The 20,924-nt window shown below is 41.4% G+C and overlaps 1 protein-coding gene across 1 annotated transcript in view; it reads left to right on the top strand.

Annotated features, from left to right (window-relative positions):
• Positions 1 to 18,327, top strand: part of ADAMTS12 (ADAM metallopeptidase with thrombospondin type 1 motif 12) — a 142,305-nt gene extending 123,978 nt beyond the window's left edge. Inside the window, exons 18-24 of the mRNA XM_064735531.1 lie at positions 1,033 to 1,243; positions 3,327 to 4,475; positions 9,036 to 9,188; positions 11,661 to 11,834; positions 13,390 to 13,536; positions 15,303 to 15,456; positions 18,122 to 18,327. Of these exons, the coding sequence (XP_064591601.1) occupies positions 1,033 to 1,243; positions 3,327 to 4,475; positions 9,036 to 9,188; positions 11,661 to 11,834; positions 13,390 to 13,536; positions 15,303 to 15,456; positions 18,122 to 18,327 (2,194 nt within the window). The remainder of the gene's footprint in view (positions 1 to 1,032; positions 1,244 to 3,326; positions 4,476 to 9,035; positions 9,189 to 11,660; positions 11,835 to 13,389; positions 13,537 to 15,302; positions 15,457 to 18,121) is intronic.
• The last annotated feature ends 2,597 nt before the right edge of the window (positions 18,328 to 20,924 follow it).

The raw sequence follows: 20,924 nt of genomic DNA, 5'->3' as shown, positions 1-20,924 counted from the left end.
TTTTCAACTATAAAGATAAATCTTCAGGTAAATGTCACAGTTGATGCCAGGGCTTCTCAAACTGTAGAAACCTGGAAATTTTTGCTCTCCTTTCGTATCACAGAAGGCAGATATGCTGATGCACAATCTGCTCTGGATGAGAAATCTGCATGAGAAAAAATAGTTGGATGGTGCTGGAGAAATGCTGAGGTAAACCAAATGTAAAGGGAGCAGTTCTTGTAGGTAAGGTGTTTTGCACTGGAAAACACATAACATGTTATAGAGGAAAGTTACCCTCGCTTTGGTGGAAAATTACATACCATAGTATGAAAGACTTTAATCATGACAGAGACACATAAGGGACTCCTTTCTACTTTGTTGAGGAGTTAAGTACAGGAAAGTGCAGCCTAATGCAGGCCTGTACACCATGCCCAGAGGGACAGTGCTGCAGGACACTGATCCCATGCAGCACAGCATTGGCTAACCTGGTTTTGGGGCTCTGTGCCTCCCTGCTTCCCCTAATGGGAAGAGGCCTTGTGGAGGGAGGTAACCCTTGGAGAACCATTTTGAGTATTTGTGCAGTACTGGCTGCTTAGACTGGGTAAAGGGACCTTTTCCACCTCTGTGCTGTCATTACAGACTCCCCAGTGATTCTCATTTGTTAACTCTTCTGTACTGACGTAGCAATAAACAGACAAACCATAGGATAGAGTAAATAGATTACTTGCTTACGTAGATTTCCTAGCAGTTCCTAAGATTTGGATTTGAAGGACTACCTACTCAGTAGATTTTTACACTTTATTGAAGCATGAGGCTTATTCCCCACTTCTCTCTGGAAATCCTGCCTAATTCTGTCTTCTCTGTTTCACTGACTGGGTGGTACTAGAGCACAGGGTGGGTGGGAGAGCTTGAGTGATCTGAACCTTATGTGAATAGCTTCTATCTGAGCCCAGATTTTAAATTACTGTTTCTTTTTCTTGCAGTCTCTGACCTTTTCCTTGATGTGCTTGTGGTGGGTTGTTTTCTGATGTTTCTCACCCTGCTGGTTTTCAGGTGGTGGGCAGGGGAGTGGCAGAAGTGTTCGACCACATGTGGCCCAACAGGGCAGAAGAAGAGAACTGTACTTTGCATCCAGACAGTGGGATCTGATGAGCAAGCACTGGATGTCACAGAGTGCCAGCACCTGCTTAAACCAAAGACCCATCTGTCATGCAACAGAGATATCTTGTGCCCATCTGACTGGACAGTGAGCAACTGGACTGAGGTAAATTCATGTTAGCTGAAACACTGAACTTTTTCTCAAAATTACCTATTATATTCAGCAAAAAGGACCAGTGACCTGCTGTTTTGCCTTTTACACTTTTTTTCTAGAATACTTTTCTGTACTTTAATATGTTCACAAATCCTTTGTACATAAAAAAACCTCCAGCCCAGCTTCCTAAAGACTTTGGGCAGTGTTGCATGTTAACTTGCTGAGCTTTTGGGACTGTGGAATGTGGTGTGCTCAGTGCTAGACTCTGTGTGAGAGCAGTGGCTGCTGTGGGCCAGACTAGGGGGATGACTACTGTCATCTCTGTAGGTCAGCACAGCATTTTTAAATTCTTTACATTCATATCTCTTGCATCCAAAACTCTGCCTTTTTTGCCATAGCTCTGGAAACATATGGGAATTGTTCAGAGCTGCACCCGGAGACGTTCGGGTCGGACATTGGGAAGCATTTCTCTTCTGGGAGGGTGGTCAAACCCTGGAACAGGCTGCCCAGGGAGGTGTTCAATGTCCCCAGACTGTCAGTGCTTAAGAGAGCATTGGGACAATGCCCTTAGCAGCATGCTTTGACTTTTGGTCAGACATGAGGTGCTCAGGCAATTGGAGTAGGGGTTGAGGGTTGAGGGTGTCTTCCAGCTGTAAATACTGTCTTCCCTTCTTTTTTGAAAACTCCACTCTCATCTTTCTCCTTCATCTTTTTTTTTTTTTCATTAGACTCACTGCTATGAGAACAGTCACATACTGAACTAAAAAAATCTTGTGACTCTATTGGATTGGGTTTATGCTGCTCACAAACCACCATCACAAAATATTGAGATTTTTTGTTAATTGAGTAACCCCCATGTTTTAAATACCTGTGAAAAAATAGATTGAGCTTGCATGACTAGCAGTGCATTTATATAGGAATGGCACATTGCTTGTGCTCACGTGCAGTTGGATTTTATTTACAACTTACTGATAAAAATGCATTTTTATGTCTGCAGAAACTGGAGAGAGAGTGCAGGTATTTCACCTGCACAAAGGACAGGAGCTGATGAACCTGTTTACTGTGAGGCTACACTGGTTGCTTTCCTGCTCCTGTTGCTGCAGAGCATTGGGATGCAATATTATTTTATAGCTGTGAACAACAGAGTGCTCCAGCAATGCAAAGTCACTGGTGTTTCTACTGCCCTGTGACCCAGACTAGCTCCAAAATGAGTTAAATGTGTCAGGGACAATAAAGTCCGGGACTAAGGAGAGTTTGTCACTTCATGTTGAGCACCTGGTCAGGCTTCCTTGATTCATAGGAAGAATTCTTCCAGTAGGTTTTTTTGTAACATCTTCACTCCTACTCAACCAGTCATCCAGCCTTAGCATCTCCAACCAGAGAAGTGTGATTTTATAAAATCCGTAGTTGAGGCACAGCTGCTGAAGGCATGGCTGTGCCTTTGGGCCTAAGGATGAAAAACATCACAGAAAAGAAGAACATCACTCCTTTTCTGCATCTCCTTAGCTCCCAGCACTCTTTGTACACAGCAGTGCTCTCATTTAAATAGAAGCCAGGTTGGCTAATTACCTTCTGTAGTCTCTAACTGAGGACAGACATGCTAGTAGCTCTGGCAGCAGTTCATGGCTGTACTAAGACTGAATGAAAAATCCATTTCATAAAGTCAGCAAGGGTCTGTGAGCTGCATGGATCACCACAGCAGGTTTGTGGCACTGTGAACAGCACTGAGCCAGTCAGGTGTGGGTTCAGGTCCAGGTTTTTAGTCTGTTTTTTTATAAATCTGGTGGAAAAGGTATTGACTAAATGACTTTGTGAGTTAATGAAGAAATCAAATTCTACAATATTAATTTAATATTTTGTCTTTATCATGTAGTCTTTTGTCACTACTATTTCCCCAAGATGACATTTACTGTTGAAAAATTTGGAAAGAACTCCATGATAGCAGAACATCACTGGAATGAAAGGCTTGTTCTCCAGGAAAAGCTTTGTAATTCATTATTTGTCATGATGCTTCTTCATTATAAACAAATGCCATCTGATACTTCTGTGCAGGGAGATTACATTAACAGGTACATTAATTCTGTTTCATTTGCAGTGCACAGTCACTTGTGGTGGTGGAGTAAGGACTCGTAATGTCACTTGTGCCAAAAATAATGATGAGCCTTGTGACAGTTCCAAGAGACCAAACTCTAAGGCCCTGTGTGGTCTTCAGCAATGCCCTTCTGCTGGAAGATTTCTGATTCCCCCACAGGCACCCAGAAGGGGCAAGATCATAATCAGAAAAACAACTGCTGATCCTGAACGGAGTCTTCCTCGGAGAATACCCAGGCCAAACCCCAAGTTCCATACAACAACAAAAATGCCCAAGCATGAAAGTGTAACTCCCTTTTTGCCTACATCCTCTGGTTTGGTCAATGTCTCAGGAAAAGAGGGAGCACCCAACAGGACATTACAGAGTAATTTTGCTGAATCAGGTGATGTTTACAATTACCCAGTTGTTTCTGCTGAAAATAGCTCATATCAAAATAGTACTTCATGGCCTTTTCATAACAGCTTAAGTACTGAAATTATAAGGCGTGCTGAAAACACCTCTAAAAGTGAGCCAGTTTCTACTGCAGAGGGTGAGATGCAAAAAAGTGAGGACACTCCTGTTTCCTCTTTTGCCAGTAATCCAGAAATAACTTCCAGCTATGATTACTTAACTGAGGAATCTGACAACACTGATGGGCCACTTGGAGTCAGCAAGAAAGCAGTTGTTCTCTTTTACAGCACAGAGCTCAGTCCTGACATCAGGACCAGAAGCACAACCTTGGACACTGCCTCTCCTGTCTCTCAGAATGAGAGTGTGACTTCTCAGAGCCCACCAGCATCTCCTCACCAAGACCTTTCTGTGCTCAGTCCTGTCAGCAGAGCTGCACAAGGGCTGCCATTTCCAACAGCAGCAAACTATGTCAGTCTGCAAGTTGATGTTCCTGTGGTGGAGGTAACAACCCCACAAGCACTGGTTACAGAAATGCCCACAGAGCTTGGGCATGCACCGAGATACCAGGCTGACAGCAGAGAAGAAATAAAGCTGCCTGACACTGTAACCACTAGCACACAATCCTCAGCTCCCAAGCATGCTCTGAACAACCAAAGTGCAGCATCTGAGGGTGTTTTAGTGAATGCCACAGACAACAGCCACATAATAACATCCAACAGTTTGCCTAGTGATGCCTACTGGAGAGTAGGCAACTGGAGTGAGGTAAGTTATTTTTTGCTAGTAAGAAGTGGAGAGTGTGAACAGCTGTGTTTCAGACACAAGGAAATGGAGTTTCTTAGTTTGTCACAATTTTCTGAAATCAGTATCATATATGTAAAATACCACAAAAAAAGGTGGTAACTTGGGATATCTAAGATTAGGTTGCTTACAGAGAATGAATATAGCCATCACAGAGCCTGGCCATAATTTACCAACTTTTATTTAATACCGTTCCCACTGTAAAGTTTTATTTTTATGTCAGCAGAGTTCCTTATATGCTAAAGGATTTTATATTCTTGAAGTCATGATACCTAAAGTGAGAGATGTTGGTGTCTGAACTAATCATCTCATTTTTTGATGGCCTTTTTTACCAAACTAGAGAGGGTCAGATCTGGAAGCCTCCTAGTGGTGATCTGCCTCTGTGTCTCAGTGCTGATGGAGAATGCTGTCCAGGGTCTGTTTCTGTGTACCTGTTTGCTCTTGGATCTGCTGAGAATGATTCACAATCATAGAAATGCAGAAATTCAGGGCCAAAAAGGATAGCATGAGGTTACTAAATGCATCTCATGTCAGTGGAGGCATATCTAGAACCCCTGAGATGCAGATGTTGGATGCAGACAGTGGGTAGGACCCCTTCTCTGTCCTCAGTGCACCAGCTCTTGTTCAGGACATGTACTCCTGATGGCAGCTTGAGCTTTCATCTTGTGCCTTCCTGTGGCCAGGTGAGAATGGCCTTAGCTTCCCTTGTTCTAGTGGGACAGGTGAAGAATTCCCTCCTGCCCATATCCCTATAAGAGAAAACCTGCTTTTAGATCTGCTTGAGTGCAAGACCCTACAAGAGAAGATCAAGGGAATGGTTGTGGCCACAAGCCCCCACAGCCTGAGCAAAGGCCTGTCATGCTGAGATGCTCCTGTCCCACTCATTCATCATCCACCTTGAAATATGTTCCTTATAGATAGCAAACATCTTCCTTACTGAAAATGAGGATTCTCTTATATGCATTCTCTTCTTTTATATGCAGACTATGGAGGAAAATTGTCTTCTTAATAACTCTTTTGGGGTCTGACATCTAAATTCTTTCGAGATTTTCCTTGTGCTTTTTAAATAACTGGGGACTTTGTTTTTCTTGTCTGATCTTGCTTCAGTTTCATGACATATTTTATGTCAGTGATGTTCATTGTGGTCCCAGTGGACACATGGCATACAAAATCAACTAATTATTCACATTTTATGTATTACCCTCTTTGTGAATGCAGAAATGAGATTTGTCTTGTTTTGTAACCATCTTACTTTGATGTATTCAATTTGTGGTCCATTGTAAATGCTTGACCCCTACTACAGTATTTCTAGATCAGCAGAAGTTCTCAATTACATTTGGGAGCTGTGTGTGTGTGTGTATGTGTGTGTGTGTGTGAATATAGATGTGTGTGTATGTGTGTGTGTTTGTGTATGCATGAAGAGTTTTCCCTAAATGTAGTATTTTGTATCTATTTTTTTATTTCAGGCTACTGCTTTCTTACAGTTTTTATTGTGGTGAGGTGTCACTGAATTCAGATTTCAACATTCCTGCCTACTCTCCCAGCTTGTCATCATCTTCAAATGCCTTAAATGAATGTTGTCTTTCCTCATTCAGTAGTTAATGAAAATGCTGAAGAGAGCCTGGCTTTGGAGCCCTGTAGAACCATATTTGAAAAGTCTGTCCATTTTGACATTGAGCCACTAAGAACCAATTTATTACAGTTTTTCAGTTAGTTGTAATTATTTCACCTAAACTGTATTTATATTTGCTAAAAGAACGCCTTGCAGGATCATGTAAAAATGCATTACAGCAGCCAGCTCCTTATTTCATTAAGCCATGTTAGCCTGTCAGAAAAGGTTATTAGACTCACTTGAATTATTTCTTCTAGATGAGTCCATATGGGCTTTTCTTTTGCTTTATCATCTTTGTTCGTATTTACCAGTTTGATCTTGATTGTTTAATAATTTGGTTTTTATCTTCTTGTGAAGTGTGTTTGGATGAAGCATTCCATTAGACCACAGATAGGACTTTTTATTTTCCTAGAGATAAATTGGAAGATATTCTTATCTAGTCCTCTGGGACATTTCTGATCTATTATAAGAATTGATTCTCAACAGTTCAAAGATTATTGAATAAACACTTGAATGAATGTAGAGAAAAGGTTAATACATTTGCTTTCACAGAACTGATAAAATCAATTTGAAGATACTTAATGAATATAACTTTGTTATTCTTTAATAATTTAGTGGTATTTTGCTACTCTCATTCAAGCTGTTGTTTTTTGTTAAAATAAATTTTATGGGAAGTGTGGCACATTGAACTTCCAATTTTTCAGATTTGAAGAAGTGATGAAAAAGAGAATTTATGGAGTCTCCATCTTTGGAGATATTCTGAAGCCATCTGGACATGGTTCTGGGAAATTGCCTCTAGGTGGCCTTACCTTAGCAAAGCTCCTTTCCAATTTCAACCATTCCATGGTTCTGTTAATAAAGTCAGCTATTCTCTTTCACATTAAATAAAAGTTATCTATTTCACATACACACCTTGAGTCTGACATTTACAGAACCTTTTCTTTTTGTTCATTGCTTTTAATTAATTTTCAGTCTAAAGTTTTCTGACTTTATTTTTGCTCTTTCTGTTTGTCCATCCTTAGTAAAACTTTGAATCTGTTTCTAGATGACATCTCTGCAAGGCATTGGTATTTCAAGACTGCACCTACCCTGACAAATACTGTGCTGTGCTCTTTCTCTTTTAGTAGCTGTAAATATTTTGATATTACTAGTGTCCACACTAGTAAATAAATAGTGCCAAGAGCAGTGATAGTCACTGAAGTGGAGAAGTGCGACAAGAGGGCTGGCACTTTTCCCCTCAAGGGAGAGCATAAATTTGAGTAGGGCAGAACGGTGCCCATTCCCAACAGTGCTTGTCTGTAAATTTTACTTCTTTCCTACTACTTTCCTGGGCCATTCTGGGCTGTCACTTTTCCCTTTCTAAGAGCTTTCTGGGTAGCAAAGATATTCCATTACCAGCAGATCATCTCATTCTAGTATTGGTCATCTCATTCTTCTCTTGGTCATGTCAAGTCACCTGCACTTTCTCCCTCTGTGACTGACATCTGCTGTGCCAAGGGGAAATTTTGGTTCCCAAATGACAAAAGGAAAAGCAGTATGTCTTCAGAAACTTATTTAGCATCAAACAACAACTAGGAAACCTCAGGCTTTATTCTGAAACCCTTTGAAGAATCATGCCTTTCACTCTTGACCCTGTGCTGTACACAACGGGGTTTGAAAGAATCCTGCTGTTTCACCTTCCTCACACAAGACCATAAGTCTTCCTCAGTGTGATCTGCCCAACATCATCTGTGGAGCCACCTTTGCTCTTCTCACTGTGTGCTCAGAAAGGGCTTTAGTCAAAGACTTCAGCATCCCTGGTGTTGTCAGGCTGGTGTAGCAAAGCTGGGGAAGGCATCAGGCCATCAGAAAGCAAGGCAGGGGCAGTCTGTCGTCTCAGTCAGAAAAATTGCCTTGGGTAGAGGTGTCACTAGGCAGAACAGAGCAGTGGTGTGCAGTTTCCTTTAACAGGACCTTTGTGGCCACTTGGACACACATCCCAGGAGTCACCATGAGATCACACATCTCCAGTGTTGATTTTTTTTCCTGCCTTAGCTTCAGCTAAACTTTCCCTATTTTTCCAAGGACACTTATTCAGTGTTCTATGTTTAACTTTCCCACTGCCACACAGGGAGTTCAAGCCACATAATAGCTTTTGCTTTCTTCATCATTTTGATGACTTAATCCAGGATTATTTATGCTGTTGCTCATGCCAGCTACAGGCTGCTTAGTGTGTGTTGAATTTGGCTCTACATGTATAGCTCACTGACCCACCCTTTCTAAGGCAGAAAAAAGTAAATGGTTTCAACCCCTCCTGCTTCAGAATAAAATGACAGTGTTTGGGGTTTTTTGTGAGGAGTGTGCTCTCTTGGGATATGGACTGGAATAGTCAATATTCTCTTTCCTGAGACACAGAAATCCTCCCAGATGTTGAAAACACTCAGCCACTTCCTGAAATAATGATTTAGAGAAACATTTTCCTGTACAGTTTTCCTAAGATTCCTAATATTTATTTAAGATTTTCAGCATCATAAATTCAATTAGCTGACTCTCTCATCAGCAGTATTAGGGGTAGAGAGGGAACATGCTGAAGATTGGATGTAATTGCATTTTACTGTGGATCCCCAGAGATAACAGAAGAAAACAGTGGAACAGCTGGTACAGATTTAGAATGTCTCAGTGAGCAGGAGTTTGCCAAAGAAAAGAAGTGCATCGTATAAATCAGGACTGGTATTGTCCTAAGAAACCAAAAAAAGCCCTCCTTCAGAATATTAAGTAAAATTTGGGTGAATTTCAAATCTTTTTTGGATGTCTCTGATAACATTTATCATCTACAACAGCTCTAGATATTTATATTTAGGTTCAAGGATTGTTTCCACAATAATGTTCTAATGTTGAGTTTGCCCCTGGGCTTTCCTCTTGCCCTCGTGCAGTGCTCTACGACCTGTGGAATGGGGGCTTTCTGGAGACATGTGGAGTGCAGCAGCAGGAACACATCTCACTGCCAGGACATGAAAAAGCCTGATCCTGCAAGGAGGTGTTATCTCCGTCCATGTGCTAGCTGGAAAACAGGAAATTGGAGCAAGGTAACTTCACTCAGGGCTGTGTATGAACAGTATGCTTGCAGATTTCAGTTGGTATGAAACTTTAAATATTTCATTTTTAAAACAATTATTTGCTCAGTGAATGCATACATGATTCTCAGTTGACCATTCAGCACTAATTCACTAATTTCCTGACCGAGTTATATCTGGAAACACATCTGCTGTGAATTTTGTTCTTCCTGTGGTGGGTTGTGCTCATTAACTCTGGCATCTAGAGCCAAAGCAGGATTCACTGCTCCTGTTCTTTGGAGCTGACAGGGCAAAGCTGTACACAGTTGCTTGTGACATCGTTTTAATCTCTGCCTCCAGGGACATATCCTAATTTTAAGAAGCAGTGGGAATTTGGGAAAGAGAGTTGTTGTGTTCCTACTCACCCTTGTCAGCATGTAATTTACGTGGTCTGTTCCCCATTCATGTACCTTTTAAGTCTGGTCTGTGCAGGATTCTGTTTGGCCCTAGTTTTGTACCCATGGCTTGTTCAAGGTACAGAAGAGTGTCCAGGGTGCTAAGTGGAACCCAAAGAATTGTGCTTGAGCCCCATTTTGATATTTTAAGCTGTGTGAAGAGCACCTGGAAGGACTTAGGTGACTTCTAGAAGCTTATTACATTTTGTCTTCATGCAGTCTTAAAACTGAGTTTCAAACCACAGGTTATTTTTCAAGACTAAAAAGAGATAAACTACAAAATTTTGTTTTAAATATTGTTGATTTAATAAGGAAAACGATAGGTGTCTCAAACTTAGGCAGTATAGATCATTTCTGTGGACAATGTTGTTGCCATTGGGCTAGAGGGCAGATTGATACAAATAAAAGGTTATAGTTACAAAGCCTGTGTTATTATTGAGCTCTTAGACATAAAATTGATTTGTACAGGAATTACATGCCTCTTTAGAAAGTTCAGGAAAGGCCAAGGCTTTACATAACTACATTTAAACCTCTGAAATTAATTTTAAGAGATACATAGACATCCTGCCCTCTCAGCTACAGTAGGGCAATTTCACCTTCACTTTTTCTTCATAAATGTCATTGCTCTTGCAACTAGTGAATGATGGCCATGTCACAAAAAATAGCTAGCAATCAGGTTTAATGATAAAATATAACAGGAAGCAATTTTTTAAAAATGTCAGACCAGTTATGAAACAAGTTTGTGACCAGGGGCTTCTCCTATCAGATTTTTGTTGCCCTCCATTTTTTCCATCAAGTGAACTATACAAACCTAATTAAAGTTTCATATATTAAAAAAGGTTAAATTTTGTTTGCTTTGCAAGTGGCAATTGTTTTTTGTTACTCATTTCAAATATTTTGAAGATGTGTTGTCACAGCAAGACGTCTGGGTTCCCTGCTAGTGCAGTAGAGCCTTTTCTGTTTTCTACTCTCATTTAATTTTTCCCCTCCCCTGAAAGAAGAGTGCTTCAGACTAAATCTTGGAGTCTGTGTTTAATGCCAGATGTATTTTGCATATATCTTGAGACTATTGTACTCAGTTTCTTACAGAGCCACTTCTGTTTCTATTCAGAGAGACAGAAACCTGTCCTGTGGACAAGAGTAAGGATTCCCTTTCCATCCATTCTCCATCTCCTAGGGGAAGTATTACATTCAGGTTCCTTGCTCAACTAAAGGATGCTTATTTATGCAAAGGAAAACATCATCAGTTTCTATTTCATCATAGTGGTAAAGGTGAAAGGTGATCTAAGAAGCTTTCAGTGGTGCAGTTGGAATTGGCTTTAATTCTGCTTGAAGACAAAACATGTATTTTTCCTTATCCCTGGGGTAGGAAATTCAGTTCTTCATCAAGAGCAGGAAAGGTCCTGAATTTTGGTGCCTGAAGACAGGACCTGGTGATGCTGCATGAAGTTTGGAAAAAGCTCTGGCTAGCAAAGGGAGACTGGAAGGGTTCACATAGCTCCTCAGCAGAGCTATAAGCTGGGCAGTGATTTCACAGGCTGTGGGTGAGGCCCAAAGTGCCTCTCTCCTCCCTCCCACCTTCTCAAACTGAGGCTGCTCTTGGGGTATGAACTGTCCTGGTGCCATGGAGGTGCAAGGATACTGAGGGTGGGAGCTGCTACTCACTCCCTTCTCTCTTTGAAGCAGCTAAGGAACTGCTGCTGACAATATCCCTACATACAGAATCCATTTTTTGTATTTACTGTGCTAGGACTCTTTCACTATGGCATTTTTGGAAACAGCTGGCATGATTTCCCAATTAAATATGTATCCATAATATTAATGGCCATGGCAGTGTAGCAGGGGATTTGCTTACATGGCATGTTGTGGGCTGCTGTGAGGAAAGCCACAGCATTTAAGCCTCAGGACAGGTTGGTGTTACAGTAACCTGGAAATTCCTTCTGTTCAGGATGCTCACAGCTCAGGCTGTCCTGCTCTGTGCCTGGGGAAGGCACAGCCGCTCAGCAGGGCTCACCATGTGGAGATGTGCCCCTCTCTGTTTTGTGTGCAGTGCTCTGTGAACTGCAGCGGAGGCTTCAAGACCCGAGATGTTCACTGCATTGATGTTGGGGAAAAGCGGCTGCTCAGGCCTTTCCACTGCCAGTTACTCGGCTATAAACCACAGCTCAGCACTAGCTGTAACACAGAACCTTGCTTGCAATGGCATGTGGAGCCCTGGAGTGAGGTACTGTTCCTTAAGAGAAGCTTTGTGAGTCAGCAGTCTGCTTTCAGGTAACAGCGGCTGTTGGATCCCGTGCTGTCAGGTAAAACTGTGCTCCAAGACATGCAGCTGGTGAGTTCTTGTGCATGGCTACAGAAAAAATTAGCACAGGTGTTCATTATGCTTCACCAAATCATTCTTACAGCTGGAGCTTTAAATTACCATGTCCTGAAGGGGAGAAGCAGATGGCCTGGAAGAAAATTTGTTGTAGCTATCCTATTGGACCAGTAAATGTGGTTCATTTAGATGAATCCTTTTTGCTGCTGTTTTAATCTTGTGTTCTCATATGGCAAGTTTAGAATGTTCTTTACACTTTTGGACTGAAATTTTATGGAGCAAAGGCTTAGACCAGACATAAGATAAATCTGACTTTTGGTTCCCTTTGTAATGCAGATCTGTGCCAACCAACTCAGAGGCAGCCAGGCAAATATTTATGTCAGCTAAAGCATGTGGCCTGATTATATTTTAGAATTTAACCCCACTGAAAGCAGCTCTGGAGAACATGTGTGATGATATTTGATGATATTGTGGACCTAATGCATTGGAATTTTAAGGGAGGTGATCACATTTTATTTACATTGCACTAACAAATCACACCTGGAGGAGACCAGGGTGTGCTGTCAGAGCAGTCAGCACAGGGAGAAAAATAAAAATATCTGAATGATTGCAATTGCTTGCCACTTAAAATACTTTATAAAAACACTAGTCCAACGCTGGAAGTTGCCCTGATACTAAATACACTGGGTAGAAATGGATTGAAAGGGTTCGTTTATCAGACGTCACATACATTGTTCTGTCCATAGGGGTGCAGTTCCTTGTAGGACAGTAACAATGCATTATTCAAAGTATATTTGATACCTTATTTCATTTCAGAGTATAAAATACTTCGTGTATTTCAAGCAGACTTTTTGAAAAAATAGTAAAAAAATTGGTGAATAACTAATTCTAGAATTACTTATGACACAAGAATGTTTAAAAAATAACCTGAGTCTCTATCTTTGCATGACACTTTTACTGCCAAAGAGTTCAGTTGTTGTATGGATTGAATTTTAATGTTCCAAACCACCTCATAAGAAATGAGATGCTGCATCTTATGAATGTGTTGTGTCTTCCGTCAGTGTTACAGATTAATCCTGCTGACACGACTTCTACTCTAATTCTTGTTAGAGATGCTACCGGTGTTGGTGATGTTGATGGGCAGTTCTGTGTTGCCCGTTCTGTGTAGCCACTTCTACTCTGCCCTTTAGTCCTTCCAGCAGTGTGTGCCAGGAGCAGCTTTTCCCCATGTAGCAGCTTCTTTTCCTTCCAGGCACATGGAATAAGTGCTTCAGTGCAGAGCTTTTCTTCATGTCTGCACTTTAGGACTTGATGTGCTGCAAGCCTCTACATCTTTCTAAACCCATGGGCCTGTGACCATGAGTCCTTGTTTTCTGTGGCCCCACATGTTCTAAATGAACCTTTGTGGTCTGTTTGTGGTTTCTCATGCTGTCCCACCCCTGGTGTGCCCCTCTCTCGGCAGTGTTCGAGGTCGTGTGGTGGTGGCCGGCAGCAGCGGCGCGTGTCCTGCCCTCGGGAGGGGCACTGTGACTGGAACAGGAGACCTGATCCCATGGCACCGTGTAACAGCCAGCCTTGCACTCAGTGGGTGCACCAGGCCTGGAGCCCGGTAGGATTCAGTTTATTTCTGGGCTTTTTTTGTCATGAGCTGGCCATAATTGGTCATGTTATCCACTTGTCTCTGAACCCCAGCACCTGTGGCAAGTACAGTTCCTTATGCACAACTGAAGCTGCAAGAGGAGAACTTCTGAAAACATTACTGAACATTTGATAGCCAGCTTATGTCCATTCCTTCAGGTGACAGATAATGTAGCTTCTGGTTTTTGTTGCTGTATTAGAAGTCATTGGAAGTCTGCCATCTTTTATCACGTCTAAGAACAAAGGAGTTTTACCATTAACATTCTTCCTCTGCACATTTGAAATATTCCACTGTTAGAGGCTATTGGAGGGGATCGAGTGATCCTCAAAACAGCTTTGGGGAATATTGTACTTGCCCACACAAAGAGAAATTCTGAATTTTGACCAACAGCCTCCTACATAGTACCTGGCAATCTTATTGAAAAATATGAGGTGTACCTTTGGGGAACCTTCCACTATCTGCTATACACATTTATCTATTGCTATACATATTTATCTATAAAGAAACTAGTATATCTAATAAACCTTTCCCTGCAGTTTCCTTAATAAACATTGCATGCATTACAAGAACTCCTCACAGCATAATGAAATATTGAAGGAATGCTAAAAGAAGGAGCCACAGATCAGGAAACATTGGAGTCTCATTTAACACAGAAAATTCAGTGAGTTGGTTTTGACGCAAAGCTATTAGATGGGATGTGATTATAATGTACTGTAGAGTCAGTGTAACACTTAAATATAGAAGTGAAGCACATAAAATAAGTAACAGAATACCAAATGTTATAGCAACTATTTTACTTATTTATTAATTCCATATTGATGTATTCATTATTAATTTTACTTCATAAAAATATTTTAAACATCAATATAAAGTAGTTGCGAGAACGCCTAAGATCTTTCAGTCTACCTCATGCCAGTACTATTGTGCTTCATGTACAGAGATACACATTAGAAAGGGGATAATTTGCAGAAAAATTACAGAGGTTCCACTCCTGTCTTCATCTCTTGTGCTTCATTAGCTGACATTCTCTATCTTCTGAATTCTTTATCTCATTTATCTGCTGTCACTATTTATCTGTAGAGAAAAAAACAAACAACTAATTGGCATTCTCAGATGCTCTGGGAAGTCACAAGAATTAAGTACATTTACAGAATTATAAAGGAAGATATTTTAAAAGTGTTTGGGTTTTATGGCCTTCTGTGTGCAGTCAGAACAAGCAGCTGGCTTTTCTTTTGTGGATAAAGAAAGGGTAACCTCTGTTTAAAAGCCAGGAAAGAAACAAAACCTTGTTGGACTTTTTTTTAAAATCTTAGTTTGGTCATTTATAGACCTAACATTGCAGTTGGTTATTCGTGTTTAACTTATATAGTCAGAAAACACAGGAAGCAAAAACTGTCCTAATTTTTGTGAATTTGGTTTAAGTCTCTTCTATTGTAGGACTGGCGTTGCAAGTCATCCCTTTCCTCTGTAGAAAACAGTCCTTTCCCACTGTTTACACATTCCAAGATGCTGTATTTATACCATTTACCCTCTGCTGTATTCTGCCAAATCTGGCCAAAATGCACCACGGAGGTATCTGGATGGAGCATACAGTACACAGATTACTGGAGTGGCATTGCTTCTGGGTCACAAGGCAGTTTTAGCTTTCTGTCACATTACAGAAATGGCTCAAATATTGCCATATTGCAAAATTTCCATGTAAAAAAAATTTATGTATGTTAAAATTACTCTTTCAGTGTGCTGTTTCTTGTGGAGGGGGCATTCAGCAAAGAACTGTGAAATGCATGAATACAGAAACTAATGAAACTGAAGATGATAGTATGTGTCTGGATAAAGCCAAGCCCACAAAATACCAGAAGTGCAATCTGCAAGAGTGCAGGAAAAATACAGGTAGAGTAATACACATGCATGAAAAATTTTTCTCCATTTCTGCTGAGATTCTGCAAAAACTGAGATCTATCAGCTATCAGCTTCTTTTGAGTAGCATGGGCTCAGTAATTACAGGTCACCCTGGCCTGCCACTGCTCAGTTGCTCTGTTGGCAGAACCACACTGTTGTCTCTTCCAGCACTTCTGGCCTTGTGTTGCCATGATGGGGAGCATGCATGCCTCATTTATGACACAACTAAATTAGTAGGTCTGATTGTATTGGCCTGTTTTAGGTAACTCAGGATGCAGGGAGGACTGTGGAAGGACACACATTAAGTCCAAACAGTTTCCATTTCTTAAGATAGATCACTCCACGGAAGCTGTAAATTCTGGATTGGGAGTGCAAGCAAGCAAATTCTTACATACACTGTAAAAAAACACTTGTAAAGAAACCAGTGTCCCATAGGACGAGACTGGCCGAAATCAATTGGTGAAGAGAAGTGCTCTTGTGAGTCAGGGTGTCCTGTACCTCTGTCCTTCAAAGGCCCAGGAGCCCAGCTATGTAAATTGTTAATAGCCCAAAAAAAGAGGCATCAGGGGAAGGAGGAAGCTTGCAGAAGGAATAATATTTTTATGAGCAGTGTGTGTACTGCTGCATCCAGGAGGTACCCTCAGATAAACAGCAACATCCCACAGCTCTTCTAGAAAAACTTTCAAAAACCTTTTGGAGCATGATCTTCCCCGTTAGTCAGTGCTAAGGGTCCAATTTGACAGTGAGACAATGGTTTGAATCTGGAGGGCAGTGTGGATCTGACATGCTCTTGAGAGTGATGCATCACTCCTGCTGCTGTTCAAAGAATTTTAGCACATGTTTTGCCCTGGGGTGGATTGGTCTGCTTATTTCCTGTCCCTCTCATGTTCTGAGAGAAAAACTCAGATAAATACTGCCTACACACATTAGTAAGAGTAACTTCTGTGACTAAAAGTTCAAGTGGCCTGTAAAACATAATAAATGCCCTACTGAGTAAGCACTGGTCCATGCAGCCCACCCTTACGTCTCCAACAATGGCATTAGAAAATGCAGCTTAGCAGGAATGCAGCAGGTTGGAGCTTTCCTGAGATTCATTTCCATGACAGTCCTCCAGCATTTCCAACTGACCTATATTAGGAATATCAAAAGTTCTCCATGTCGTGCCTTTTTATTTAAACTTTCATTAATATGTTGCAACTCTTTTTGGTGCTGTGGTCTGCTTCCACCCTCTCCTGTGGCAAGAAGTTCAAAAAATCATGGAATTGTCAAGGCTGGAAAAGACCCTCAAGACTATCCAGTCCAACCATCCACCCAGCTATGCCGCTGTAACCCCTGAGCCACTCAAACACATCACCCAGATCCAGATGCCTCTTGAACATCTCCAGGAATGGTGACTCCACCACCTCCCTGAGCAGCCTGTTCAATGCCTGACCATCCCAACAGTGAAAAAATGTTTTCTAAAGTTAATCTGAGCCTCCCCTGTCTCAGCTTGAGGCTGTTTCCTCTTGTTCTCTCACTGTGGGTGTGGCAAGATAGGCTGACCCCCACGTCACTGCAGCCTCCTCTCAGGTGGCTGTACAGGCCTGCAGTCCCCTGGGTCATCCTTCTGACCCTCCCAGAGATGGGAATTACATTTGCTGACTTCCAGTCAGGAACTTCTCCAGTTAGCCAGGACTGCTGGTAGGAGATGGAGAGTGGTTTGGCAAGTTCTCTCACCAGTTTCCTCTTCACTCTGGGGTAGGTCCCATCTGGGCCCATAGACTTGTGAGTGTCTTAATTGGCAAAGCATGTCCCTAACCATCTCCTCCTGGGTTATGGAAGCTTCTTTCTGCTTCCCATCCCTAATTTCCAGCTCTGAGGGCTGGATATCCCGAGGACAGCCATTCTAGAGGTTCACAGCCTGGTGTGAAAAAAAAAAAAAAAAAAACTGCTTTGATCTGTTTTAAATTACCTTTATACAAGTTTTCTTTGAGTTTCCCCCATTGCAGTGTTGAGGGATTTGCTGGAGAACAACCTTGCTAATATATCATCTTCCTTGTTTTGCACACTTTGCCTTCTCACAGCTGAGGACCTCCAGTTTCTAATATCTGGCTAAATCTGGCCCAGCTCAGTCCCTCAGAGCTACCACAGACCCATCACCACGGTGGTGCAGGCAGCAGCAGTCCCTGCCATGTTCTGATGCTGCAGGAATCAAGGCATAGCCAAGCTGAACATGCAGCTGCATGTGCATTGTCTGCACTCTCCTGCCTGCCCTGGCTGGCTGTCCAGCACCCTGCCAGCCCATCATGCTCATCTTAGAGGCAGTTAGTTACAAGAATGCAAAAGTACCAAATTCAAATCATTGTTGCCAGGCTTTCTCTGACAGTCCTTATCAGCAGAAAAGTCAAAGTGGAAAACATAGATCAGCTGTGTCTGCCACAAAAGTAAAATCTCAGTGAACAGTCATATTTCCAAAACAGAAGGTCATGTGTTCACTAAAAGATCCTAGAATTTCAGTGGGAGGTCAAGCTGACCCTTAATACAAGGGAAGAGAAAGCCACCATGAATAACACCCTTAACAGACATGACCATCTGGCATAGAGCAGTTCAAAATTCTAGAAATACGGGGAGTGTGTCAGCAAAATGCAGCTAATTCTTGTCATCTTCTTCATTACAGGGCTGCCCTGCAGCAAAGACCAGCTGTCAGTTCACTTCTGCCAGAGGCTGAGAGGCATTGGCAAGTGCCTGCTGCCATCAATACAGACTCAGTGCTGCTTCACCTGTAGTCAGCCCCGAATTCGGAGCAAAGCAAGACATGGAGATCAGCACGGCTTCAAACAACAAAATTACACTAAATCTAGAAGTAAACCACCTCAAAACTAAGAAAACAACAATCAGGCAGCTTGGCACTAGCTGTTTTATTCTTGTTTCCTTGAATAGAGCTTCTGTTTACAAGTTTTACCTTCCTTATTTTTTTCTGAACCATCCACCATAAATGGAAATCTGTGATTAAAACTGGGAAAGCACATCACCTAGGGTTATCAGTCATAATTTACTGCTTCCATTTTTTCTCTGTAATAGTCCAAAGTTTATAATGTAATTTTCAGTGTATCAGCAGCTAGTACTACTTAGGCATGCATAGACACTAGAAACAGGCTTGCAAGAATTTTCTGTTTTTTTTGTAATGAATGTTTAACTTGTTCTTCCATCTCTTTTCCAAAACCCACTTGAGACACCAGCACTGCTTACTCAAGAGTGCTTAGTGAAGGTGGCCCTTGGAGCAGCAGACACATACCTGTGCCATGGGCCAGTTCTCTTTATGCTCTCTTCCCTTTCGTTTTAGGAATCAAGGTGAAGTGGCAATGTTTCTCTAAATTCATTGCTCACTTAATAGACTTAAAAGCAGAGTTTTGTAATATCTGATTATGATAGGCAGGATGAATTCAAACTTGTTTTTTCAGGAGAAAAAAAATCTTTGCTTAGTACTTGACTGAACCTCTAAAGGATACCTCAGCCATAATCTGTTCTTGACAGTTGTCTTCTGCTACAATGTCTTGCTGTAACCTGAGAAGCCCATAAAATGTGGGATGTTAAGTTCTCAGATATTTTTTAAGCAGCATTTCTTGGTACCACAAAAGCTAAGACATCTGCATCCACCACCTTAACAGTCATAGAATAGTTTGTATTGGAAAAGATCTTTAAGATCAACAATTCCAGTGCTGCCAAGTCCATCACTAAACCACACCCCTAAGTGCCATATCTATATGGTTTTTTACACATTTAGGGGAAAATCAAGCAACGTCTTTTAGACAGTTTTATACATTCCATCTGATAGAATAATTTCAGTGTAAAGAAAAATTTGGTTTTGCCGATCTTTTGCTAGATAGGCAGTAACATTCTTATGTATCATCTGTAGTTCCTCTTCATTTAAAATTAACTGTCCAAGGCCATATGAAATTGGATAAGGCAACCAGCTCAATGCTATTGCCAGTCTCTATAGCTGCAGGTATTCAGACACAAATGATACATGTCAGCATCACATGAAAAGCTGTCAGGAAATTGGTGGAGCATAAAGTTTGTACCAGCTTGTTCTGCAGCAAAAATTTAACCTCAGAACTTACCCTTTGGAAGAGGTAGTGTTCTCTCTCTCTTGACTTCTCACTTCCACCAGTTTTATGTGAGTGATCGACTCCATTTAGTTCAAGAGTGTTACAGCTGCTGAACAGAGGAGCCAGGAACTTTCACTGTAATGGTTTCCAGACTTTACAGCATAATGAATAAAGGAGTCACACAGTGAGAAAGCAAAAGACTTCTAAGCTGATATAGGTAAGGACAATTGGAAGTTGAGTCTTTTGCATTTAAAAAGTCAAATCTTTCTCTTCTTTGACACATTAAAGGAAATAGCAGTGAGCTGGCCCAGCTAAACAGTTTTGCTAATTTCATGTTAACTTACGTGATGGAATTCAGCTTTACGGAGTTAAAACTTTCCTGCAGCTTCAAATGGAGCATGCAGGCATTTCAACAGGAAATTGCCGTACTACATTTTGAAATCAATTTTACACCATCAGCATAAAGGCCAGCTAGCAACTGGAAACTGTGTAATTCACACAGATGTTCAGTGGCAGAGCTATCGTGCCATCCAGTATTTCCTGGTAGAGCATAAGCCCACGTTCACAGGAGCACTCTACCACCTCACTCACAGGACTTTTCCCACAGTGTAAATGCATAATCACAGTGGAGCTGAGGGCTCCTGGGGCAGCAGCCTGAGGCACAGAGTAGTGTCTGCAAACCTCAGGCCCCGGGCATGAGGGCACCCCTAGTCAAGTAGCAAATCTGTTTTGCTAGTGAAAAAAATGCCAAAACAAACTTCAGGGAACCAAGACCGAACCTTTTAAACAAAGCTGGGCATTTTGAAAAGAGTTGGACAAGAGTGGATATTTAGATTCCTTTGGAATTCAGTAGGATTTAGACACCTTGGTTCTTTTGGCTTTTTTGAAAATCTTCAGATTTGCACCCTACTTACCTTACAATTTCAGATTTTGTAGTACAGGGAAATGCACATTTTATGCAGTATATGGTGAGACACATAGTCCCAAATCCAAGTGTCACTGTGGTTACAGAACTGTGACTAGCAGTAGCTTTTTTTCTAGACAGACTTTATGAAAGTTAATAGATGTATTTCAGCCTGGCTTTAATGTATTAACCTAGTGATGGCCACAAGTCAGATTTCAAAGGTTTGTGTCCTTTGGCTAAGGACTTACTTCTTCACTTGAAGTCTCTGGGAGTTCAAAATATGCAGCATGGTTAGATTTATTAACCTCTGTGATGGCAATATAACCCCAGTTTTAGGTGCTGATAAAACAAAATCCACTGTTAAAAGTGTGGTGCTAGGGTAACAGACATGGGGATGACTTGCAATGGTGCATGTGTGTGCATGCACACACTCTTACATTAATGTATGTCTGTGGTGTTGCTGGCCA

This window comes from Zonotrichia leucophrys, chromosome Z (assembly GCF_028769735.1).
Source record: "Zonotrichia leucophrys gambelii isolate GWCS_2022_RI chromosome Z, RI_Zleu_2.0, whole genome shotgun sequence".
NCBI classification, from domain to species: Eukaryota; Metazoa; Chordata; class Aves; order Passeriformes; family Passerellidae; genus Zonotrichia; species Zonotrichia leucophrys.
The sequence above is the reverse complement of the archived record's forward strand: the minus strand, read 5'-3'. Positions and strand labels throughout refer to the sequence as shown.